This window comes from Cyanistes caeruleus, chromosome 13 (genome assembly GCF_971803275.1).
Source record: "Cyanistes caeruleus chromosome 13, bCyaCae1.hap1.1, whole genome shotgun sequence".
NCBI classification, from domain to species: Eukaryota; Metazoa; Chordata; class Aves; order Passeriformes; family Paridae; genus Cyanistes; species Cyanistes caeruleus.
Genome location: NC_141713.1, coordinates 19,889,163 through 19,914,732, shown reverse-complemented (window position 1 = coordinate 19,914,732; position 25,570 = coordinate 19,889,163). Strand labels below are relative to the sequence as shown.

The 25,570-nt window shown below is 56.4% G+C and overlaps 1 protein-coding gene across 4 annotated transcripts; it reads right to left on the bottom strand.

Annotated features, from left to right (window-relative positions):
• Window positions 1-1,268: 1,268 nt before the first annotated feature.
• Window positions 1,269-25,276, bottom strand: RBPMS2 (RNA binding protein, mRNA processing factor 2). 4 transcript variants are annotated; one of them, XR_015275662.1, is made up of 9 exons: window positions 24,921-25,247; window positions 13,498-13,575; window positions 12,829-12,867; window positions 12,290-12,352; window positions 11,468-11,618; window positions 10,710-10,858; window positions 7,970-8,132; window positions 2,708-2,777; window positions 1,269-2,479 (listed from the first exon to the last, which is right to left on the bottom strand). XR_015275662.1 is itself a non-coding variant. In XM_086848543.1 (8 exons), exons 1-7 carry the CDS (start codon window positions 24,978-24,980, stop codon window positions 2,715-2,717), a joined length of 603 nt encoding a protein of 200 aa, XP_086704669.1. In that variant the 5' UTR covers window positions 24,981-25,276; the 3' UTR covers window positions 1,269-2,479; window positions 2,708-2,714. The 4 variants fall into 4 exon arrangements, 2 of the variants coding, with proteins under 2 accessions (XP_086704669.1, XP_023790134.1); XR_002867149.2 differs by lacking the exon at window positions 24,921-25,247 and adding an exon at window positions 21,102-21,227; XM_086848543.1 differs by lacking the exon at window positions 7,970-8,132 and having other exon boundaries at window positions 24,921-25,276.
• Window positions 25,277-25,570: the final 294 nt, after the last annotated feature.

Here is a 25,570-nt window from a genome sequence, read left to right as displayed (position 1 = left end):
TAGGACCCCATGGGGAGCAGCCGGGGCAGTGCACACGTGGCCGAGCTGGGGAGGGGACGCCCGGGGACCCTCGGAGCAGACGTGACCTACTTAAGCTCCGAGGCGAGCGGGTCCCAGTGTAAAAGCTTAGTAGAGCCGGGCGTAAATTATTCATGGCCTGGCCATGTTAATGCATGTGCTAAAGGATTTAAAAAAAAAAAAAAAAAAAACCAGGAAAAAGTCTCTGCTCTATAATTTAAAGCCTTGTACACTCCCGGCACCATGGCCCGCTGCTCTCCGGAGTGTTTCCGCTCAGGTGAGCAGAGCTGCGAGATGCGGACAGAGCCGGCAGGGAAGAGCCAGGGCGCTGGAGCTGGGATTGGAGCGGGATCCGGGATGCAGGGCAGAGCCAGGGCGGCGGGCGGGGGGATCCCACGGGAAGGGGCTGGCAGCCCCTCAGTGCTGCGGGCAGCCCGCAGCCCCACAGCGAGTCACTTCCCGGAGCAGCAGCGCTCGCTCCGGTCCATTCCCAGGCACGGGGGACTATTTTTAGACCTGCCTTTTTGTTTTACTAATTTTTTTTCCCCTTGCTTTCGCTCAGCGCTGCCCTGGAAGCCCTGCGGAGAGGGAAAACACTGATCCCCAGGGCGGGTCGCTGCGTGGGAGGGCTCCGGAGTGCCCCAGGCAGGGGTCAGCGAGCCGGGCCATGGGGACTCCTGGGGCACGGCAGGGAGAGCCCCCGGGCCCTGCACGGAGATTCCCAGCGGGACAGCAGCCCCTGGGCCGGGACTGCCGTTCCCAGTGCTGCCGGAGCGGATAAGGGCACGGAAAGGTGCGGGCACCCACCCCAGCAGCAGCAGGGCAGGCACAAGGAGAAGCTCCAGCCATGGAGAGCGTTTCCCTTCTATGGAGATCTCCTGCACTGCTGGCACGGAGGAGACGCTGGCCTGGAAGGGAGGACAGAAACACCCCAAAAGAGTTCAGGGCTCCCCCCGCAGAGGCCTCCAGCCTCCACCACCCCTCCCAGCGCGGCCCAGACGGGCAAGGACTTGGCCTTCTCCCAGCAGGGTAGAGCAGAGCCCAGCTCCTGGTCCTCAGCTGCATTCCAAACCAGCCTGCATCCTTCCAGCCCGGGAAACAGGACCAGGCTGGGGCTGAAGCATCCCACACCATTCCCACAAGAAAACACCCAAGATCACAGAAAAAGTCACAGCAGCCGCTGGGTATTTTTTTTTTTTGTTGCATTTCATATATTATCCAGTTTCACATTCTCATAGGATCAGCAATTATAGAGCAACTTATTCTCAAATCTTTTAATACAAGCGAGAGAGCCATGGTCAGATAATACTTAAAGCACTTCAATACCAAGCAATAAGATGCTAAAACAAAAATTGCACAATTTCTTGTTTACTATGCCTGACTGAATCATTGGTACAGAAGACAATCCTTCTTTTTCAAGCTTTTAACTAAACATTAACTTATCTTACAGGATTACAATTTCTCTTTAATAATAATAATAATTAATTGCACACAAACACACAAGAAATTCTTTATGATGCATAAATATTTCCTTATTACACATGTTACAAAAATACTCATACTTTTTTTTTTTGTTCGGTATTCCCATAAGGATGGCTGATTATTTGGCAAGACTGGATGCTCTCCAATCAGAAGAATGTGGGAAAAAAAAGAAGAGGTTAGATATTTTACAGCTGTTCTATATATAGAAGTCTGAAGAAGGAAAAAAATAATATAATAACCCTGACTTTAAAACGAGCAGAATGGATGAGAACAAAAACCCAGTGCATCGTACTTTAAAAAAAAAAAAAAAAAGAAAGAAAGAAGGAAAGAAAAAGAAAGAAGAAAAAAAGAAAAAAAAAGCATTTTTCAAATTTTTCTGGTCATCCTGGGGAGGGGAGGGTGGAGGTGGGAAAAGGGGTGAGACAAGGACAGTTAGTATTTCTCAAAGCCAAGTCTTCACCGAAGTAAGAGGAAAACCTTGATGGATCAATCTGCTGGGCCAAGACCTGTTGCTAACGGTTACACAAACGCTAGAACAAACAAACTTACACTCACACAGACACAAGTTAAGTGTTTTAATTCATGCCAGAAAACATGCAAAACCCACTTTGCCTTTCGATTCCTTCGGCCGAGCTGCCCCCGGGGCAGGGCGAGCCCGGGGAAGCCCAGGACCTTCCCCCCAGCTGGGTTTCAGTGCAGCCAGATGGCAAAGCTCAGCCAGGGAGGAGGTCCTGGGGATGGCTTGGGGAGGGATGGAGGGATGGATGGATGGAGAGAGGGACAGAGGCACAGCCCATGGCTGAGGCCACAATGGCTTCACAGTCCAGGGAAAGGGGTGCTGGCAGGCCCGGGGGCAGCGTGGTGGGGCCAGGCGCAGTGTCCGCTGGCCACATACCAAATCCAGAGGAGTCGGAGCCATCGTCCCTGGAACATCCCTCTGCGGAGGGCAGGGAGGAGGAACACAGGCCAAGAAGAGACACTGCAGGAGAGGAGCAAGGTGAGCAGGGCCAGCTGGACCCGTGTCCCGAGCGTCTCCCACAGCCCCTCCCCAGCCCAGGGCATGGGGGTGCCCCTGCCCCCATCACCCATCCAGGAAACCCAACTACATCCTTGTGGGGCTGAGCCCAAGCTCCCGTTCCCTCCTCCCTCCAAGAGTCCAAGGAAGAGCAAGACAAAGACCTGACTCCAAGAGTAGTTAATTACTTACTAACAAACTAACAAAACTGACGAGACTTCCATCCTTGCTGGGTAGCTTCAGAGGGCGGATACCAACGCATCTGGAAAAGAAAGCCACAGAAGAGGTCCATGATCCAGAATTACCTCAGCCAGAGTAAAAGCCTTCATCTCCTCAAGCCATGTGCAAGGTCCATGGAGAAAAGATGTCTCCAGCATGGAAAAGAAGGCCCCAGGGTGAGCTCTAATACAACTTGAATAGCTCCACCCTCAGTCAGCCAAAGGAGGCATCTCAAGACTACACACCAAAACCAGACAACCTCTTACAGGACATGTATGGGGGAAGAAGTAGCTCATCCACTACAGCAGATGCCCATGGCGTTTTCTAAGCCCCAACCCTGCTACCAGGAGTGGCTCCAGGCAAACAACACCACGGGAAGAACTTGGCAGAGCTGTGTGCAAGCAAGACTGGGAGGCTTCCCTGGCAGGTGCTTGCTGCCACATCTATTTCTCAGACTTGCTCCTTGCCAAGGAAGGGGCTGGATTGGGACCTAACAACAAACATGGGACAGTAACTGAACAGACCCTTTCCAGCCCCTTGGGAGACACACTGAGCTGGCAGTGTCCAGCCCCACTGCCTCAGACATCCAGCTGACCCCATATGGTCAGCATGGCCAGTGTGTCCAGCTGAGCTGCACCAGCAGCGCCCGAGAGCAGCACGAGACAAGCCTGTGCCACCTGACTGAGCATGGATCCAGCAGCTGCAGCAGCAACTGGAGCTTGGTTCTGCTGCTGGAGCAGCACCCCTTGCTCCTCCCTCTCCAGCTGCCAGGAGAGAAGCACAGCCTCAGCACGTTCAGGGCTCTGGGAACCAGCATGATGATGGACTTGGCCCTAAGATGGGGAGAAAAGTGGCAGAAAACCCCCTGGAGCCCCACGCAAGCCATTCCCCTTGTCACGTTCATCCTGGCACTCCTATCCCCTGACCCAAACAAGCCTGGCTAGATGCTCCTCTCCCAAGGATGTGCAGAGACATGCAGCAAATGGCCACAACCTTGGCACTGCTGCCTGCAGTGGCCACGTTCTTCCCCCACAGGCATGAGGGCTGCAATGTCAGGAACTGCAGCGACATGAGCTGTGGCCTTGAGTCCCCCTCCAGGAGAGGGCTCCTAAATGAGCCTTGCCACTCAGCAGGAGCTCTGTCCTCACAGGAGCCTCTCATCAGCTCAGAACAAGTTTGGACAAGAATTGGAACAACTTGGTCTAGAGGAAGATGTCCCTGCACATGGCATGGGGGTGGAATGAGACTGGTCTAAGATCCCTTCCAACTCAAACGATACCATGGCTCCATCATGTGCTGGACCCTTGCCAGACACCTTCACAAGACAAATGGGTGCCACTAAATCAGCTCCCAGCTGGCCCCATACCTCACTTCATGGCACAGCATCCCAGTCAGTCCAACCATGGCAAGCAAGGGTGTGGACCTTAACAAGACCCTCCTTCCCTTGAGGGATCCCATCTAGTGCCAGGACCAAAGTGCCACACAGAGTGTGTTTTCACTTCTCCTCTGCTGCCCAGTCAGGGCTACCACACTGTGCACAGACACCACCCAGGAAGGCTTGGAATGGGCAGCAGCATCACTGACAGCTTACAGGGCCACCACAGCAGCTGCCAGAGCAAGGACAGGGGTTTCTTGCTCCCCCCAAGCCCTATCACCAGGAGCTGCTTGCTCAGCAGAGCCACATCTCCTCTGCAGCTGTCCTCCCCAGCCAGCATCTCCCACTCCACACCCCTCCCCTCGACAGCTGGAAGCAGTTTCCTTCTGCCCAGCAGTAACAGGAAACTCCCCCTGCATTCACAAGGCTGAAAGTGCCTTGAGAGCCGCCTCCACCCCACGCAGGCTCGGCCAAGCAGCACAGCCAGGCTATACAGGGCCAGGCCCAGCCTGGTGGCCATCGATCCTCAGAGCCACCTCCTGGCCCACCTGCAGAGCCTCAGCACCTCCATTTCCAACTGAAGTCCTGGTTTTCTCTTAGAACATTTACTGTTCATAGCTCTGGTGCTAATAAACCATCACTGCAATGACCACCCCTCCTTGCCTTCCTCCTGCAGGTCTACACTGCTCACACACCAAACCCCCCAGCCTGACCCACCGTGGCCCCACAGACCACTAGCCCAGCCCTGCATTGAGAGGGGCTCCTGGAGTCCCACAGGAGCTGCTACAGCTGTGACAATCCTGGGTACAACCTGAGGCTCTGACATGCTGGCAGGCTGAGGGAATGACCTGCCAGGTCTTTGAGCCTACAGGAAAGATGAAGATGGGATGAGGCAGGAGATCAGCAGGGGGGATGCTCCTGAAGCCAGCAGAAAGCACTGGGGGCAGTGGATCAGAGGCAGCAGATAGCCAAGAGAACACTCTCCAGCCACCTGCCAAGGCAGTTTTCTCTTCACACCCCTCAAAATACTACAACCATCAAGGAGGAAGCTGAGAACTAATGGAGATGTTCAGTACTGGGTGAGGAAAGCAAAGCAAGAGAGGCTTTTACTGGAAGAGACACGGTTGTTTCTGGAGAGGCATTAGCTCACAGTTGGAAAGGAGCCTGGTCACACCACCAAAACATCTCCTGCTCGCAGGGATGAGGCAGCCACTGCTGGACAACTGCAGCAGCTTCATGCTGATGCCTTCAACATCTGTCCCAGCAAACAGTTGGAGAGGAGAAATGGGTGGCTCTGCCTGCCACCTCCCGAAGGCCAGGAACCTGTCCCTTTCTGCAGCACAACACCAGCAGCTGCCTAAAAAAATCACAATGAAATTATGAATGGGGCAGAGAGACAGCCCATCAGTGCTTCGCTCTCCTTGTCAAAACCTCCTTTGTCTCTCAATTGCCCTCAGAATTTAAGTGTCCCACTGTCCACCATCGTCATGGAGAGCAAGTCCTTCAGAAGAAAAGAGGGGAAGTGAGGGCCAAGTACACAGGTCCCTCCTCAGACCACCTTTGGCTGGGAGGACCTGCCTTTCCTCCTTAGTTACCTCAAGGTCTGCAGCCAGCCCCAGCAGCTCTTGGAGTTGTGATCTATCTCTACAGCTGGAATGGGCCTCAGGGACCAGAAAGGCTCCTGGTGCAGGCAGGGACAAAGCACTCCTTGTGCTCCCAGGAGCTGGCAGGATCCAATTAACACGTCCAAGAGCTGCATCTTGCTGCCAAGCTGCTCAAGTGCAGAGCAGCATCTTCACTGGTGCTGCTGAGATCCTCAGCCTGGCAAGCACCTCGCAGGCAGCACCTCACGGGTCACGGGCCGTGAGCTCTCCAAGAGCCGCTCTGCTCCTTCTGGAAATGCAGTCCCTGGGAATGTGACCCAGGCAGGCAAGGACAGGCACCACGTCACCCACTGGTGTGTGCTGGACACGTGCCCACCCCAGCAGCAGGCACTGCTCGATGGCCCCTTGGGGTGCTGCTGTGGGGCACCCTGAGGTGTGGGGCACCCCGAGGTGTGGGGCACCCCGAGGTGTGGGGCACCCCGAGGCGCGGGGCCAGAGCGGCTCAGCCCACCACCAGGAAAACCAGGTGCAGCGGGATCGAGCGTGTGCATGTCCCCAGGCAGCTCTGGGGGATCAGCTCATCATCCCACACCAGGGGGAGGAGTGTGTGGGACAAGACAGGCACTGATCCGTCCTCTTGCTCAGGAACATTTTAATGGGCATGCATCCATCAATCCAATGCCTTTTACCCCTATGGCTCAGGGAGACACACCCTCTCTCAGACTGCAACCAACAAGCATTTCCCCTTTTACAGCAAGTTGTGCTGCTTTCTTTTGGATTGAGGCAGCCAGGAAGAGGCACTGTTGGCCACAAGTCTCTCCTGATGGCACATCAGTCCCTTTCACCCACCACTAAGCAAGGACAGCTGCTCAGGATCATCCTCTGCTTGGAGGATCCTGCCTGCTTCTCCCTGGCTAGGAGGGAACTGCTGGCTTGGGGCTGCTTGGCCAGCTATGCCACCACCAAGCCACTGAAGTTTAGAAAGCGACCACAACCATGAATGTCTTGAACAAGAGGCTTCACATCCCTGGGAAGCATGGAGCTTACCCAGAGAGAAATAATCCTGCCAAGGCCCTACACCACAGCACCAACAGGCAACAAGTTATTAGGGACAGAAAAACACATCCACAGCTGGAAGCATCTCTGCAAAAGAGCTCTAGAAGCATGGGTAGCCCTGGCATCCTCTGCTGCCCACTCACAGCCTGATTTGGAGGCATCCCAGAACCAGCGGTTCCACCTCAGAGACACGATGCAGCCCAACTCCATTCTAGCAGCAATGAATGCACCTGTCTACCAGGACCAAGCAGAGCAAGCCCAGCTGTATCACTGTCTCCATGCCAGTGTCAAACTCTTCTCAGAAGGCCAGCTCTGCACCTCACAGTTTTCTAAAGGCAAGGGCAGACCTGGGCCCCCATCTTTGGTCGGTTCTTATCATCACTTCCACAGAGAGAGGAGCAAGTCTGCTCAGAACCACTGCAGGGAGAACTGAATGCACCAGGGCTCATTTCCTTCGGTCAAACATCAACCATCCCCCTGCCAACCAGTCCCAGTGCCTTCCCTCGTCCAAAGCTCCCGGTCTCCTACACCACACCCCTCTCTCCCAAGGCTGCCGATTCCCTCCATTACGGCTCACACGACCTGTGTCCTGCCTGTGATTTCAGGCTGCAAGAGAGAAGCCAAGCTCCAGGTAGGAACTGGCTCCATTTCCATTACTAGAGAGGAAAGAGGTGAGATTAGACCCACAATTAAGGGCAGGGTCTGTCCCGGTATGCGATTCTGGAACAAAGTGACCGGCAAGTGCTGTTGTCTAAGGTGCCCACTAAAATTTAGTCGTGTGCTATCACTACCACATCACTCACCTCCCCCACCGTGTGCCAGAGTGAGGTCAAGGTGTATTTCTGGTTGCCCTCGAAGGGTCAAGGCTGGGGAGAAACCAGGTTTCTTTCAGGCCGAGTGGCAGGGTGGTCTCTGCCCCAGCTCAACCGGGCTGCTCCCCTCCCACCGGCAGGGCCTGGCCGAGCCTGGCTCAGCTGGGAGGAGCTGATGTAAGATGGTGCCATGCTGTGTGCGCCATGTCATGTGCTGCCAAGTTGGAGATGTGGGTTAGAAAGAAGGCCTGGCATCTCATTCCCCAGGCTCTGGTGGGTGGGTAGCGTGAGGCCCATGCACTGGATTGCCAAGGAGATACGGGCTACAGAGATGGGCAGAAGCTTGCAAATCCCACAGTGCACCTTGGAGGAGAGATGGTTACCTTACCAGTCTTTCCAGACGTGGCTGCCATCATGCTTAACACTTCTAGGAATGGAGCTGTAGTACAGCCACTCCACTAGCTGCAATAAGGCATCACTAGGGCGTCCCATCTCCAGGGACAGCTCTGAGCTTCAGGGCTAGCCTGCGCTGGCATCATGGCTGGAGTTCACTAGGGACATCAAAGGAGGGATTTGAGAGAGGGTGGGAGGGAGGGAAGGCAGATGGGACAATCTTAAAGTCAGCAGAGTCCCCAGTGGGGCAGGGTCAGGCTACAGTCACAGCTACAGCAGCCTGGTACCTGCCTGGAGCATCACCAAGGCATGGACGTGCCAGGAGCAGCAGCCGTCGGCTGGGAGTGGCTTACCAAGGGCTCCCGAGGCCAGGCCAGCCTCTCAGCACCTCCTGCCCCTCATCCCTCCTGCCAGCCCTCTGGGCAGCTCTTCAGGCCACCTCCTCTCCCCCTTGCTGAACTGAGCACTGCAAGAAGATGAGCCCTTCAGGTTTAAATCTCTTGCAACAAGATCTTGCTTTAGCTACATCCTCCTCAAGGCTGATCACTGTGGAGCTGCTACAGTTCCACCAGGAGGAAGTGTGAGTGCTCTGTGGAATAACCCACAAGCCCACCACATAGTGAGCCAGCCCCTCCCAGTGAGGGCAGAGGGTTCAGCACAGGGGGACTAAAGGCACAGCTTTTAGCCCAGTTTGTGAGCAAAAGTCATCTCCCTCTTGCCCTCCACCCTCAGCTCTGCAAGGGACAGGGCTCAGCCCAGAGCTGCCAGCACAAGTAATGTTTAACCCCACTAAATTTTATTGGTAACATATCCTGTGCCAGGACATGGCCCTGCAGGGTCAGCACCGGCCCCGCACAGCCAGGAGCGGCTGGGACTGCCCAACGGCCTCTTTGGAAAAGAGCTGGGTCCAGCCAAAGCCTGGAGTGGCTGCACCAACTCCCTAAAGCCTAGTGGCCATCACCACCCATGGGCATCCCTGGGCAGGGAGCTCTGCCTACACAGGGAGCGCCTCAGGGTCTTATGGTGAGGCCAAACAACCTCTTTGGAAACCAGCAGCTCACCAGCTGGAAGGCAGGAACTAAGATCCCAGAGGGAAAGATGTAGATGGAGGCCTCCTTAATACCCTCCCCTCTACAAGAGCAGAGTTTTCTCCCCAACTTTGCACCATAAAGTTTTGGTGTCTAACCCTCACACTCAGGGTCCCTCTACACTCACCAATGACCATCCTGGAAGAAACTGCAGTAGAAGTTTCACCTCCCCCAACCACCTCAGACAGGCCAGAGGCATTGATTTTTCCTGGCCCTCCCTTTCAGGGACAATTCAGCCTTGACCACCATCCTACAAACACAAGGGCCAGGAAGACACCTCTCTCCTGGGCCACTGAGGAGCACAGCACAGTCCTGCAGTTGTGGGCACCACTACCAGCTTTTGGAAAACACCAGCAAGCACAATCTTCACAGTGAAGAATGAGCCTGGCTCTGGAGGTCCTTGAAAGAATATTCCAGGGTTCTTCCTGCCCTGAACCCCAATGTACTTCTCCCAAGCCCCTAGGAGCTTCAGCCCAACAACAGCTCACCTGTAGAAGGGCAGAAGCAGGAGAGGTCTGCAGGTGTGAGAGGGGCAGGACAGAGGATGGGAGCCAGCATCCACTCCACATGGCATTTGGGAAGCAAGCTTGGCTTAAAGCTGGGCAGTTACCATCACAAAGCTTGCAGGAAGCAACAGGATGCCCAAGGGCCCACATAGCTCACTACCAGCCAGGACAGCAAGGTGAGAGGACACAGCTCCTTTTCCTCTCCATTTAGGCAGGGAAGAGTAGGAGTCAACACCCTGCCTGGCAGGGCAGAGAGCAGAGGTTAAGCCCCAATGCTCGGTCCCACTGCCCCAGTCTCCCATGGCACCACTTATGGGAGCAGAGACAGAAGCAGGCAGAGCACAGCTAGCTGGTCACACTGAGCAGGGCAGGGACAAGGGTTCCAGCTTCTCCTGGACAAGTGCTTCAAACCAAGCACCTTAACTCGGAATTAGGACACTGCTACTCTGTTTTGATTTTCCCTTTGCATGTTCATGGTTTTGAGGTTAATGTGGTCTCTGTACATTAAAGCATCTGTGTCAGAGCAGTACAGGCATCCTGACATCCTCAGCTGTCAGCCAGCAAGCCTTGGGTCACCAGGCAGCTGGTTTCACCACCACCTGCACTTCCAGAGGCTCATACACGGAGGGATTCTGCTCACTAGCCTGTACAGAGGGTAGCTAACACCCTGTTCCATCACAGCTCCTCACTCTGGGCAAGGCTCTAGTCACTCATCTCTTGCAGGACATCCTCCTCCAGATTTGAAAGTGTTTGAGTCATTCGGCCCACAGGGTCCCAGCTGAGCCCCTCGGTTCAGCACGGAGCTCAGCCCGTTGCTCTTGCTGTGACTTGGGATGACATTTCATAGCTGAAATAGTCACCTGCTGGCTGGAAGTGTTTCCTCACAGCTCCCCTGGCCATGGGGAGCAGCAGGACCAGCCAGAAACTGAGCCCTGACTTCCTCCCACCTGCCTACCCCTCAGGGGAAAGCAGGCTGGACCTACAGGGCCAGAAGTGAGCACCCAGCAGTGGGCTCTGCCCGGGAGCCAAGGTGCAGGGAGGCCAGGCTGGAGGCAGCCAAGTGGAGCCCTGGCAATGGGAGCCGTGGAGGGGAGATGGGAGGGCCCAGCCCTGGAACCACAGGAGGTGGGGAGGGACTCACCTGAGCGTGAAGAGCAGCAGCTGCAGCAGCAGCTGCCGGGTAGGTGAAGGCAGCATGGGGGATGGCAGGGGTCAGCTCCGTGGTGTACAGCGGGTAGGGAGCCCACGCCTCCGGGGACGCTGGGATCAGAGCCGCTCCAGTCAGGTCATCTAGGCAGGGCAAGGAGACAAGGGGACAGCGTCCCAGGGGCTGCCCCAACAGCCTGCTCTGGGAACAGACCCCGCATCCTCCACCCCAGGCTAAAGCTCTGCACTGCCGTCTTGATGAGGTTCAAGATCTGTGGGCACAGCTGCTCCTCTGGCCTCCCAGCCTTGCCAGGGATGTGTTGCATTACAGCCCCACACTTGGGCTTTGGACAGACTGGTCCACACAAGCAGCAGAGGGGTGGTGCCACAGGATGCAGGACAGGGGGCTCAGAGCCACATCACAGGTCACCCCATAAGCCTCAGCGGGGCTACTCAGCCCACCAGGCTACATTGAGGGTGATGGCACAGGACTCATCCTTTATGCTTTACAATTAGGCATGCTTTAAAAGATTTTTGGTGCCACTTGAGCTACCAAATCCAACTGTCATGTCTCAACAGTTCTGTGTTGGCCAGAGGCCTGTTGTTTTCCTGTTGCTCCAACATCCTGCTGGCCTCCCTGCCCCTGGCAGAGCAGAGGTGGGTCTGGGTTCCTTTCCACTGTGGCAGCATTCACAGAGTTGGGCACCCCTCAGGTTGGAGCCACGCCCTCCAAGCCCCTCCCAGCATACTCACAGGGGTCCCGTGCAATGAAATGTGCACCCAGTGCAGGGTGGATATTGGTGGGGTTCGGTGTGGCCATCAGCTTGCTCTTGGCCATCTTTGTGTTGGCTTTAGCGAATTCTAACCGCAAGGTCTGGGGGTTCTCAGGGTCAAAGCGGATGCCCTGGCACAGGAGAGAGCACAGGAGTTTCTCAGAGGTGAAGCTCCAGTCCAAGCACAGGCTGTGATTGTTCATGGAGCAAAGCCCAGCTAAGGACCCAAGGCCACCACACTGCAGTCACATGCCCAGATTTTTGTCAGCTCACTGCAACACCCAGGTTCCCATGTGCTTTTATTTTTATGTCCAGCTGGACATACTGGAGTTGGAACAACCCCCATCTGTGTGGGAGCTCCCACTTGTGGTGCCACTGCACGCCTGCCAGCCTGAGCAGAGGCACTAGGAGCCCAAGGCAAGCTCTACAGCACAGCAGAGCCATGTCCTGCTGATCAGATCCCATCTGCAGGTCAGGCCTGCAGGATGTGGATCATTTTGGATGGCCTTTCTGTGTTGACAAGTCTCAAGATATTTTATTGAGTCACAGCAGGTCCCCACACCCTAAGAGGCCCTCAGAGCTGTCTTCCAGTGGTCAAAACTACATGGAGACAGCTTACATCCATTTTCCAAGGCTGATGTCAGCCTTGAACAGCTCTCCTGCTTCCCTGGTGGGATGCTGCAGGAGCACTTCCCTAGTCCAGGGCACGGCTGGTAGACCCTGCCCTTTCTCTGCCCTCAGCTCTGGGTCCAGCAAGGCATGGACCCAGCCCCATCAGCCCCTCAGAACTTTGGGTACTCACATTCAAGGCGTTCTTCGCTGCTTCAGCACCAGCCCGGCTGTCAAAGGTCACAAAGCCCACTGGCTAAAAGAAACAACACTGATTTCAGTTTGGGGGATTATTCCAGCTCCTCAAGCTGCCCTGCTACCCCCTCTGCCCCAGACAACCAGCAGAAGAGACCACCCTAAGCTGCATAGGGGCTTGGGTCACTGGCCCAAGATTCCTGGTCTGCATCTGCTCCCACCACAAATCCTGTGGCATTCTCACGTGTGGGGACACTGCTGACCCCGACGAGCCCCCAGCGTGTGTACCCCTGCCTCAAGCAGCACGGCAGTGGGGAAAGCTGATGGCAGCACAAGGTTTGAGGCTGAAGCCTCTGGTCTCACCCAGGGCAGCAAGAGAAGACATAGAGAACACTCAGAACGTGCTGGGTCAGTAGTACCCCGCTGTGTAACTGGTGCTGGCCCACACAGTGACATGGGATTTTTTTTCCCCTCTCCCCTCCTGGCACATCCAGTTTGCTAGCAAAAGCCAAAAATACACAGGCTGGAAGGAGGTACCTGCTTTGAAGTCAGCTTGATCAGCGACCCCTCATAACCCTGCAGGAGACAAGAAAGCAAGTCAGTGTCAGGCTCCTGAAGAGGCCACGCTACAAGCAAGACACAATACCACAGCTCCAGGAGTTCCTGTAGCACCAAGCCCTCCATAGGGCAGGGGCCAAGGCAGAAACAGGGGCAATTACACTTCTTTTCCACCAGTAGAGAAGACTGGGGGCAGAGCAAGTATTTTAGCTATTCCACCCTGGCCCTTCGGGAAGGAATTCCCCTTTCCTAGCTCTTCATCCAGCTGAAGATGAGCCCCTGCCCTGGCTAGTGCCTAGAGAAAGCAGAGCACCCTCCCTGTGCTACAAGGAGTGCAGACTTCCCCAGAGACAGCCTAGGTGGTCATTAGAGAGGGATGGAGAGTCTGGGGCATGAGGACATGTCCCCAAGGAAGGGCTGGTCCAGTTGAGCAGCAGGGCTGACCAAGCAGGTCTTGTCAAGCTTAGAGACAGCACAATTCCAATGGCAGGCTCCAACTGGAGGCTCCCAGTTGAGCACGAGTCGTGGGATCCCGTGCTGGCTTCGGGTTCCATTCTCATCCCTACTTCCCCTGACAGACCTTTGCTGCCAGGCCATCCCCAAAACAACATCTGTCCCTCCAAAATCCAGATGTGAAGGCCTTCTTACCTTGAATGGTCGGAAGAGAAGGTAGAGCTCTCTGGGTTTGATATCCACAGGAAGGCCACTGACAAACAGCGTCCGTACCTAGGGAAGAGGCCAGCCAGCTGTACCAAAAGGAGATGTTCTGTGCCAAAGAAGGAGCACAGAGCACAGCTCAGACAATTAAGTGCAGTAAGAACAGTCCACCTTGCATCAAAGGTCCATCTAACCCTTCCCTGCATTGGAGGAGCATTGTCCAGGATAAAACACACCTAGCCCTGTGGTGCCCACCTCAAAGGATTGAGGCCTTTACAAAAATTCAGTCCCTGGCATCATGGCCTGGTTGATCAAGGAATGAAACACCAACCCCACAGCCTGACAGGACCCTGATGGCTAAACTGGAAAAGACCACACACTGCCACAAAAACTAAGTTTGACACATCCCAAAGGTCCAGAAGGGACCAGTACAAATCCCAGTTCTCTCCAGATCTTTCTACAGAACACATAATAGATCTCCTCTCCTCTCCTCAACCTGCCCTGGCACTTTAATTCCATCACCAATTCAAAGACTGTCCTCAGTTTGGAGAATTGCCCTGCTCACTGCCCCACTCGTAGCTTTTGACTTCTGCAACAGCCCCAGAACATCACTGAAGGAAGATTTTTGGGTCCATCCCAGCTCCTCCCCAGCACACTCAGACCCTTCAGAAGTTGCTCCCAAACCCACTCTCAGAGCAGTTATTCTGTTCTGCCCAGCCAAGAGCAGCTCTGCTGGGCCAAACCCCCGTAGGCATCTGCTCTTCCCAGGCTGTTCAACTCATGGACCAAGTCCAAACACACTCATGTATGTCACAGCAAAAAATACAGTGCCGGGGAGGATTTCAATAGATAATCCATTAAAATAATAGATAATAGTTCACTCGAATAACCAGGAAGGAGAAAGTGCTGAAGGCTCGTGGCCTGGGACAACTCTGCTCAACAGCCATGAGCATGTTCTCCCTGCACACTGGCTGGCAGACTATTTCCAAAGGAAGCAGCACAATGAAGCTGCAGGGACCTCTTGTAAACCAGCACAGAGCTGGAAAGGGAAGTTATGCACAACCAAGGTCATGAAGACACTTACTATTAACAAGGAGCAGGAGCTCCAAGGCAGAACTCATCCCTTGGCCTGCTTCCAGCACAGAGTGACCTCTCCATTACATTTGCAGGGCAGAAAGGCTCTGCTCCCACATTTTTTGTTTTGCTCAGCCATTTCACCTTCCCCAGACAGAGTGGGCTGTATTCAAAACCACTTTCACCACCAAAGTAAGCAGCATACGCTTGCCCTGCTCCTGGGCAGGAGACAGACCTGCAAACATAGGAGTCCCTGCTTCTGTAATTCTTTAGGGGCAGCCAGCTAGAGACTCCTCCACACAGGGAAATTTCTCTTACTTACAGATGAAAACTCACCTCCTTGAGCTCCTGTGCCCAGGACAGTCCTGCCAAGGCAGACAAATGCCCTTCCCAGGGTAAAGCCTCCCAGGATAGATAGTGATTGTGAAAGGCTTGGGGTGCTCCTGCTCTCTTGTGCATGCTGAGACCAAGGACTGCCACTGTCTCCCACTAGACTAGTGTAAGGAGCCCTTCTCTGGCCCAGCACATCTCAGGAGCAGAACTAGAGCACCCTTCCCATCCTGTCCCCCGACCCTTCAACCACACACTCTTGCTTTGCCCTGCCTTGGGAAGCAGGACGCCATGTGGAGCACTCCAGGAACATTTTCCAAGCCCAGGCTCGGAAAGCTGACAGGCTCCCCAACCATACCACCCCACATCTGATGCTCCAAGGCCACCCCATGCCTGGGAAGAGGGGACAGTGCCACTGTTTGTCAGCTTGCTGGCTGCCTCAAAGACCTCTGCGCTTGCACTTCAGCATGAGCTCGACAGAGCGCCTGCAGTGCACTCCCAGAAGACCCACAGCCATCTCTTGCAGGGAAGGACTGCAAAGTGTCGTGGCACACATGTGCCTCAGCCATGTGAAAGCACTGTCCCTTTTCAATATTTCAGGATCCAAGTGTGCTCAGCCCCCAGAATGGATTTTTCTTCCAAGCAGACAGAAATCTGCATCCCTGTTGGGTCTCTAAATGGCCCCGTGATGCATCACTTAGTAAGTCCTTGCGACAGGCGTGACAGGATGGAAGATGTGTGGTGGCTCAGGGAGGGGGAAGCCAGAGCTGGAGCCCTCCCATCAGCATGAACAGAGCAAGGCAGGCACCCAGAAAAGCTTTTTGTCAGAGGTAACAGGCTCCCAGTGCCAGCCCCATCAGTTGCCGCGAAGGACAGGAGCAAGAAATCTTCTCTCGCTGGCCAGAAGTTGCCCTTGGCCTCCAAGTCCTGCTTGTCATCATCCACAGCACTGAGAAGGCATGGGAAAGCCAAACCACAGCACCCATCAAGGGCTACCATTGCTCCAACGCCTGGGCAATTCCAAATGCCACCAGCCAGCTTCTCCAAAGAGGCTCTCAAGACAAACGAAGGAAGTCCCTGCTCAGAAGAGCTTGCTGGAAGCAACAAGACCAAGCAGCTGCTTTTATATTAAGATCTCTGCAATTCAACACATCCATAAGTGATCTAGAGAAGGGTAAGGAAAGAGGGAGACCAAGTTATTCTCTGAAGGGAGGCTGAGGCTGGTGAAAGACCTGAGCAATATTTTCAAGGGACAGAGTGAGTTAAGCCAGAAGGGAGCTCACTTCCAACATCAGGCATGAAGCAAAGGAGATTCAGGTTACCCCACAGGAGAAAAGCAGGAGGCAGCTCACCAGTCTGAGCCTCTTGTGCACTGGGGGCAACCTGGTCCAGCCTCTTCTCCCGCTCCCAAAGAGAGGAAACTGTAGATGAGGGCAACAGGGTCTGGACAAGCAACTTGCAGTGGATTAACCCCAGCAGAACCCTCCAGTCAGCCCAAGCCCTGCAGGCTTTGACAGCCCAGTAGTACCACCCAGGGCTGACAAATCCAGGCATCCAGCCCTTAAACTCAATATGCCATGACAGGCTAGCTTCTGCTAAAATATGTCCTGCTTCAAGTCCCTGCCACCAAACACCAAACCCAGCCTCCCCACAGTGCATCTGGAAAAGTCACAAGACAAAAACCAACAAAACAAAACAAACAAAAACGCCATCAAAAATATCCATCCAGAGCTGCATCAGGAGTTGCCTGGGCCAAACTACATGTCCAAACATCCAGCAGGAGCAGATCTCCAGGAATACCATGTTCTTCTGCTCATTCTTAGGCCCTGCTGCCAGCCACTCAAAGAGAGATGCCAGGTGAGAGCAGTCACATCCCAGCCAGGACTGAGCTGAACTGGACACATGGGGATGGGGGAAAGCAGGGCAGGGAGCAGCTCTCACCTACAGATAGCCCAGCAGAGTCACACTGCTGCAGGCCCTGCAGAAAACACTCTTCCTTCCCCATCCCTCCCCTCTAGGATGTCCCCAGTCCAAACACCTGACAGAGATGGAGGAGAGCCATGGAAAACAGGATTCATGCCAGGAGGGACAAGACCATCTAGGCCATCTCTTAGAGAGGGAGGATCCCCAGCACAGCTTCTCATGCAGGGGGAGGGAGGAACACGGACAAACCATTTAGCCCTCAAGTTCTCAGTGCCAGTCCTTACACAGCTACATCTCCCCAAAGAGACACATCTTGGGCCAGCACAGCCAGGAGCTTCACACCAAGGCTGCAGGAGAGCCAGGCAGCAGCACTTGCTTTGTGCTAGCACAGCCCCAGCACTGCCAGGAGACCAGCACAGCTCCCACAGCTCCTGGCCACGGCTACTTTGGAGTAAGAGCTCTCAAAAGGGAGTTCTGAGCAGCCCTGCAGCCCAAAAAGGGTCAAGTTATGTCAGAAGTGTCTGCTGCAAGGGCACTGGTACCCACCCCTCGAGGCTGCAGTGCTCGGGGATTTTCTGTCAGAGGATTGCTCTGAATCCCCTCCTGGAGCCTGCAGGGCCAGTCCTCCCTTTGGAGAGATTTTAACCACATCACCCACAGCACAGCTTGGGCTGCTCCAGCCCCCCAGAGCTGGCCTGGTCCTGCATCCAGCAGCTACAGAACACAAGGCTTTCCCAGCGGTGGCTCAGAGACACCTGAGGACAGGAACGGCAGCAATGTGCTCTAATGCCTCCCCCACACTGTGCCGTCGGACATTCCCCCTCTCCAGGAAGCCACCCCGGTCGCACGTCGGTTTTTCCTAGAAAAGAGCCATTTCCCACCAGTTCACACCCATACGTCCAGCCAGCCTTCCCCCTGTGCCAGCAGCCCTATGCCATCCCGCAGGGGACAGAGACGAGCTGTGCCACAGCACCCCAAGGGCACTCTCAGGGATGTGGAGCACAGCTTTTCCACTGGAGACCATCTCCGGGGCCACCAAGGAGGCCGGAGGGGGACACAGAGCGCCGGGGCTGTCCCCTGCCATGCGGCCAGGGCCACCCGACGTGGGAGCGCTGGATGCAGCGAGGCTGCCCCGGCATTTCCAAGGCACGGGAGAGGAACGGGGCGGCGAGCTGCACGGCAGGAGAGGGGAGCACACGGACTCCAGCGGCAGGGATGCAAAATAGGACCGGATCCTCCTCTCGGGCTCCCACACAGGCCCTGGGGCTGCAGAGCTCTGCCACTGCAAGCCAGGGCTGCTCTGGTCCTCAGCACCGAGTCCCAGCAAGCACAAGGGGGGAGAAAACGGGGAGAGAGATGTGTGCTCTGTACGAGGGCAGCCTCCACACCACAAGAATCCTGAGAGAAGGGGCTTGCAGCTGGCTTCTTCACTACTCCATGCCTCGGTTTCCCCTCTAGCAACCGGGAGGGAGGTGGCAAGAGCCGGGTTCTGCTGGCAGGGACCCGGGCAGGGGATGTCAGCGGGGCTCAGCCACCCCTGCGGTCAGGGGAGGAAGACACTCCGACCAGGGGGAAGCACCAGCCCCACTGCGGGAGAGCAGGAAGCACATGGAAGCCGATTAGACCAGGCACCCAAGAATAGACCTTGGCCCTGGCAGAGGAAGCACTGCTGGTGTGGCTTTGCCATGGATGCTTCCTCCTGCTATCAAGTGCCATCACCTGCGTCTGCAGCATCTCACAAATTCGTAAAAGGACAGCACCCAGATAGGTTTGGACCACAACAGAGGCTCAGAGCTGATGAAACATCTGGAAAGGTCTGCCCCATAATTCCCAAGAGATTACTGTCTGACAGGGCAACTCCCCTGGGGGCTGGCTGAGCACCCTCAGGTTGCCTTTCACCTTGCCAAGAGGTCCACTGAGCCAGAGGGGACAGGCACAAGTGCCACAGCCAACATGCTGAACGACACTCACATCCCCACTGGCCCTACCCAGCCACCACGCTAAGCCCTGGGCTCCAGACACCCTCACCTGCCACTCTCTGGTGTTGGGGACCTGCAGACACCTGTCCCCATGAGCTGGAGCCACAAACTTTACCTGCTATGGACAAACTTTTCCAGCCCACAGCCAGGCACCTTTTCTCCTGGCAGGAGACAGTGGTGAAACAAGTTCCTCCCCAGGGCAGAGACTGGCAGGAGACAAGGGTCTGGAAGCAGGATCCTCACCAGAAATGTTCTCACTTCTGATCTTTCCCAGTGAGTACTCCTGTATGTGCTTCACCCCACCACACAATGATTCCTGGGCACTTCACAGTGCTGTGCCTCCCAGGACACATCCAGAGACAGAGGAATCTCTCATCAAATCACCCCAGTTTGGGGCAGCACACCAATGGCCATGCCTCAGCCTCATGCAGCATGTCAGGCACCTCCACAGCCCAACAAGCAAGTGCTCCATAAAACCCAGGGGATGGAGAGCTGGAAGCCCACAGCAGTTACTGCAGTGTCACCCCCAACACAGCCCAAACAACCTTTGGGGACCCTGGGAGGATGACAACCACTCACAGGACTAAGCCAACACTGCATCAGTCCAAATCTTAGCAAGACAGCACCACTAGACAGCAGGGAAGGGCTGTGCTACAAAAATACGGACCAGAAGTGCCAACCCGAGCCCACAACGTGCCCTGTGGCCGCTCTTTCCCAATCCATGGCTCATGCTGCTCTTCGGGCCATTGCTACAGGTAAGCCAGGGCTGTTACACATTGAGAGAGACAGAGGCCCCCTGTCCTTGGAAGTAGATGGGAAGGACACATATCCCCAGGCCAACAGCTCCTGACCCACAGACACACACCAAGGCTGACCCCACAGCAGTGCAAGAACCTGTCACCACTGCAGCACAGGAGGGAAGGCATCATCCCAGACCGGGAGGACAAACATTTCCACAGCTTTTCCTGGGCTGTGCAGCACAGCTGGGGAACCTCCACAAGGGTAAGACCACCCACTGGGTCCTCAGCACACCATGATCCTACAGGACAGTGGCCAGAGAATCCTTGCCAAGCCCGTGGCACCCACTTCTGCTGGGTCAAGGGCAGGGTCCCCTGGTGCCACTACTCCCTCCTCATCAGAAGTGCTGGGCTGGCTCAGGATCACACCTCAGTGTGGGCCAGGCTCAGCAGCTCCAGTGCCAGAGCTGCCCCCCACTGCCCTGCCCCTCATCAGATCCCTTCACAGGGCCAGGCACACAGCAGGAACTCGGTTTCCACTATCCCACATGCTGAAGGAAGATACTGAGTATTGTAGTGAGGTCAAACCACCTCACTTCCACAGCCATGCCACAGTGGAGCTTCAAGCTGAAGCATTTATTGCAGACAGAGCTCCAGAACAGGCAGCAGCACTGCTCATTGCACTGTCATCCAAGCAGCAAAGTCTCCAGGATCTGGCACAGCCAAGACCAGCAAACTCAAAGGATCTTTCACTCCACAACCTTCCACATTAGCTCCAGCAAGAGTCACCCTTTGAATTCTCACAGTGCCAGATCCTCAAGCAGAGCTATGAGGAAGGACAGCAAAGCCTGAACTGCTCTCAGCTACCTCCCAGACATATCAAAGGGCATCCTTTGACTTTGGTGAGGGCAAAGCAGAGACCTAGTAAGGGAACCATTGAGTTTGGCCCTCCCTAACTTCCACAGGCACCACCAAAAACCCATTAATTCTGAGGCTAAGAAGGGAAGGTCCTGCTCAGCAGCTCCTCTGATTAGCGAAGGAGGAAGACTCATTTCTGAAGCTGGGTCTCATTTAATAGCCCAGGTAGCAGGAGAAAGAAGTTACCCCATCACAGAGACTAGTTGAGTTGGGATGTATCTAAGAAACTTAGATTTGAAAGAGTGAGAAAGGAGAAGGAAGCTCCTTCAGAGTGTATTCACAGGCACCAGGACATGAGGAGATAATGGGGGGATTCCCACATCGCTCCTCCTTGTCAGAGCAACCCAGTGCTCAACTCAAGACCAAGAGGATGTCTGGGAACACATCAGTTCCCAGAACCCCTGTGTGCAGGGTGACTCCAGGCTGTCTGCTCAGCCAACAATCTGTCACTGACAGAAAGCTGCAGCCAACACTTGGGGGACTTTTAGGATGCATGAAAACAGCTCTGAGGCACCATCCTGCTTCAGCCAGGCCGAGGGATGAGAATTAGCGAGTGGGGACCGTAACTACTACACCTCCATGTTCCTCATAGTGAAGAACAGCATCAGAGGAGTCATCTGATTCCAGAACTTACACTAATCTTACTTGTTTGCAGCTGTAGAGATGGAATCCACACATGCACGAGGTATCTAGGTCCACTCAAGCAGAGATTACAGAAGTCAAGAGATGCCTGGCACCAGTCCATGAGGCGCTACAGACATTCAGCACATAACACAGACCGCTCACCAGCAGCATTTCCAGGCAGTTCCAGCAGCCCTGGAGTGCAGCAGCTAAGGAAAAAGGGATGGAAGACTTGCTACTGAGGAGGTTGTCTGGAAGCCAAGAGCCTTCTGCCTCTACAACACAGTTTTCTAACCCATAGCCCTCCATGGACCAATTGGGAAGATCACAGAATCACAAAACGATTTGGTTTAAAAGGAACCTTAAAGACCATGTCTGCACGGGCAGCGACACCTTCTACCAGCCCATGTTGCTCCAAACCCTGTCCAACCTGGCCTTGAACACTTCCATGGATGGGACAGTCACAGCTGTGGCTCTGTGCAACCTGTGCCAGGGCTTCACCCTAACACATGGAATTATTTCTTCCTAGGATGATCCTCTTCGGCAGAGTTTAGCCAGGTCCTCACCTGGGCTCTCCCAGCACAACCTCACATTTAACACACCACTTTCAGCAGTCCAGGACCCCCAAGCTCTGCCTCAAGAGCAGCAGCCACCACCCATGGAGCTGCAAACAGGCCCTCCAGACCAGCCAAGAGGACACACAAGATCACCACAGACTTCACCTGATGGTTTGGGCATCTACACAACGAGCTCCAGGTTCCTCCCACTCCCGGCAGACCTACACCTTCCCGGTGACTTCCCAGGAGAGCGAGGACTAATTTCTAGAGTGGAACCAACATGTCTACATCAGGCACTCCAGAGAGCAGGGTGAACACACAGGGTTTTATTGCTACAGCACACAGCGTCCAGGGGAAGTATGGGAGCTCCTCCAGCTGCCAGAAAAAGCTCTGCCTGCCACAGGGGTGGGAGTGCAGCACCTAGGCAGCTGCCTGTCCCACACCACCCCTCGGGACTGCCAGGAGAGATGTGGCCATGCAGATTGGCGGCTGCCTAGAAAATTAAACAGAAGATAGCAGCAAGCGGGGAGGGATCCCGTTTGGGGAGGTGTCTGGTGAGGAACAGCAGGGACTGACATTAGGCCCTGTTTGTTTAACATTCCCGTTAACGACCTCGAGAGGAGCGAGAGGCATTCCTGTCCTCCGCATGTCACCAGCCAGGAAGCGGCTGCGAGATCCAGGGGCTCCCAGATAAGATAAAGGGAAAGGCTGAATTTGGGAGCTTCGCCCCGCTGCATCTGGGGCACCCAGGGCCCTTCTGCAGACACTCGGGGAGGCAGTGAAGGAGGCACATGGTGGGGGGGGATGGAGGAGTGTCTGCAGCGCCAGGATCTGGCGGCGTTATCCGTGCAGTGTGGGAAAATATTCCAGCACACCCTCCTTGCATATGGCGGGACTGAAGGATTCCTCTTTGCACTGAGCGTATTTGTCACTCTGTATCAAGGGGAGCTTGGGGCAAGAATTTAGAACCCCAGACCATGCTGGGATCCTGAACACAAAGGTCACTCCTTATGCCTCCGTCAGCCTCTGCAGCTCCTGGTCAGCCAGGAGGTACTGGAAAAAGCAGCATTCAGAGGAGGCCATGGAGCCCAAACTGTGCTCAGCACCCACAGCATTATTTCTGTTGGATTCTGGTGGGGAAAGGACTTTCCAACAGCAATCCCACCAGGGACTGGGACATTATCCCCCCCAGCAGTCCCAGCCTAACCAAGCCCTGGGTACAGGGTGACAGACAGGCCCAGCAAGGCCACAAACCATCCTGCAGGGTGGACAGCCCATGCTCCTCCCTGACGCTGCACAGTGGAGAGCAGAAGCCCCTTTTGTCCAACCCCTGCCCACTCCCCAGGGATCCCATCCTTAACTCAGTTTTCTAGCCATCAAGCTCCACTCGTGGGAGGACCAGCCTCTCCAGAGGGTGACGATTTCTAGGCTCCTGAAATGTCCCAGCTTTGCTAAACAACCACCAGGCAGTGGGGAACAGACCGGCTCTGCCCCAGCACTGGGGCCTCACCCAACCACCACCTCTGAGGCACCAGCCCAGCTGGAGCAACACCACTGGGATGGGCTGCACCAAGTGGCATCAACCTCAGGGAGCTTTGCAGGCCAGTAAACAACTGGATCAAGGAGCCACATGGAGCCTTCTCCATGCGCATGCACAGCCTGCAAAACCCCCAGGTAGCAAAGCTCCCTCCACCAGGAGCAGCACAAGGCCCCAGGTGCTCTGGCACTCAGCCCACCCAAGCCAGTGCCACCCAGTGACGCCGGGACATCCCTCCAGCGGCATCCACATCCCATTGCATCATCCCATCAGCCGTGCCCTGCTCCACACTGAGGACAGAACTGCTACAACCACCACCTGCCAATCTATTCCAGCCCATTACTCGGGTCCCCCTCGCCGGGGCCGCGGCCCAGGGGACACGACAGCCCCAGGTCAGCCGGCGCACAGGCCCACAGGGCCCCGCTGGCTGCTGAGGCAAGCCGGGCGCCATGTTGCGGCGGCGCGAGCGCACGGAGGACAGCGAGGGGAGGGGACTGAGCACCTCCCCAGTCCTGAGGGCCAGGGGCGGAGGACTGCAGCAAAACGCTTCCAAGGCCAGGCGTTTTCCAGAGCCCTCTCCAAGATGGAGGGCAGTAGTAACCCGCTGTGCCAATACCTGCTCCAGGAGTGCAGCGATGACGGCGGCCAATGGCTCCAACAGCCAAAGTTCAGATGCAACTGAACTGAGGGCTGCAACCTCTGGCTTGTGGCTACAGACAGCCGACCCTTACTAGCCTTCCCAGCCCTAAATCCAGCAGCATCCAGGCTCTGGCTGGCTTGGCACCTGCGGGAAGGGGCTGCCGGCAGGTCAGCTCACAGTCCTCCAGCCCCAGCCAGGCTGCCAGCATGCGCAGAGCAGGGCAGGGGCTCTCCACTATTGTCCAAGTGTTTCCCTTGCAGCCCACACGGGTATAACAGTGCTGGATCCAGGAGCCCTCCAGCTACAGGGTCTTGGCATCAGGACCCCATGCCCACAGGCACCGGCTGCGCCGCATGGAAAGGGGGACCTGCCAGTCCTCTGCCCCACAGGGCTACAGGGACGCTGTGCTGAGCAGGGGACTCGCCCTGCCCGGCCCCAGCCCCTCCTCGGGACAGCCAGGGACTGCTCCCAAACATCTCCGTACTCTGGCTCCCACAGCCTGGCCCCAGCTTTTCAGCCCGGAGCAGCCCCGGCACCTGGGCTCCGGTTCCCCGACGACACCGGCTCCCCTCTTCCCCTAAGGAGGCTCGGCGCTCCTTCCCGGCTTTCCCGACGCGCCGCGGTCCCCGACACCGCTCTGCTCCATCCCCAAGACCCCAGCCCCGCTTCCCCGACACCGCTCTGCTCCATCCCCAAGACCCCAGCCCCGCTTCCCCGACACCGCTCTGCTCCATCCCCAAGACCCCAGCCCCGCTTCCCCGACACCGCTCTGCTCCATCCCCAAGACCCCAGCCCCGCTTCCCCGACACCGCTCTGCTCCATCCCCAAGACCCCAGCCCCGCTTCCCCGACACCGCTCTGCTCCATCCCCAAGACCCCAGCCCCGCTTCCCCGACACCGCTCTGCTCCATCCCCAAGACCCCAGCCCCGCTTCCCCGACACCCTGGCGCTCCAGCCCCGCCGTCCCGTCCCTGCTCCCGTCGCCGCTCCCAGTTCTCCGCCGCCGTCGCGAGGCAGCCCCAGCCGGGTCCCCGGTCCCAAGCACTCCGGTGTCCCGGCTCCCCGCCGCCCTATCTCCCGGCCCCGGCCCGGCGCCCACCTCCTCCTCGACGGTGCCGCCGCTGTTGGTGTGCTCGGTGTCCTTGTTGAGGTTGCTCATGGTGGGGTGCCGGGGCGGGGGTGGTGCCGGCTGCTCCGGAGCTCCGCGGGGCCGAGCCGGGGTGCCGGTGCGGTGCCGGTGTACGGGGGCGGTGCGGGGCGGTGCGGGGCGACGCGGCACTGCCCTCCCGGCTCACATACGGCGTCCCGGGACGGCGCCGCTGTTTAGGGCCGGGCCGGGCCGGGCCGGGCGGAGCGGGGCCGAGCGGAGCGCAACGAGCCGCAGCTGCGGGGCCGACGCGCCCCAGCCCCAGCCCCAGCCCCAGCCGCCGCTCCCGGTGCCGCCACCGCGCATCGAGCAGCGGGGCCGGGACCCGCCCGCCTGCCCCGCCCGGGGCCGCCCCCGGCCGCCGCCGCCGCCAATCCCGGCCCGGCCCGGCCCCCCGGGACCGCGGGGAGTTAGTTTTTTTGGTTGTTGGGCTAGAGTTATTTTAATTTTTTTCCCCCCTCCTTTCCATGAAAAACTTTGTCAACTTTGATGAACTTTCGGGTTTCGACTTTCTTAAAGGGCCCGCCAGGCTCCGATCTCGCGGCGGGGCCGTGCCGTTTCCTCCGCGCATCCCCGGGCCGGGGACACACGGCTCAGCCCCG

Bases quoted from the DNA above. Each gene is read 5' to 3' on its own strand.
- RBPMS2 (XM_023934366.2), bottom strand. From the start codon at position 21,212: ATGGACTGGTGCCAGGCATCTCTTGACTTCTGTAATCTCTGCTTGAGT. The intron at 13,576-21,101 runs GTAAGTTCTGGA...CCTCTTCCCTAG, and splicing joins TGCAAACAAGTAAGATTAGT to GTACGGACGCTGTTTGTCAG. The intron at 11,619-12,289 runs GTGAGTACCCAA...CTCCTGTGCCAG, and splicing joins CAGCGAAGAACGCCTTGAAT to GGCATCCGCTTTGACCCTGA.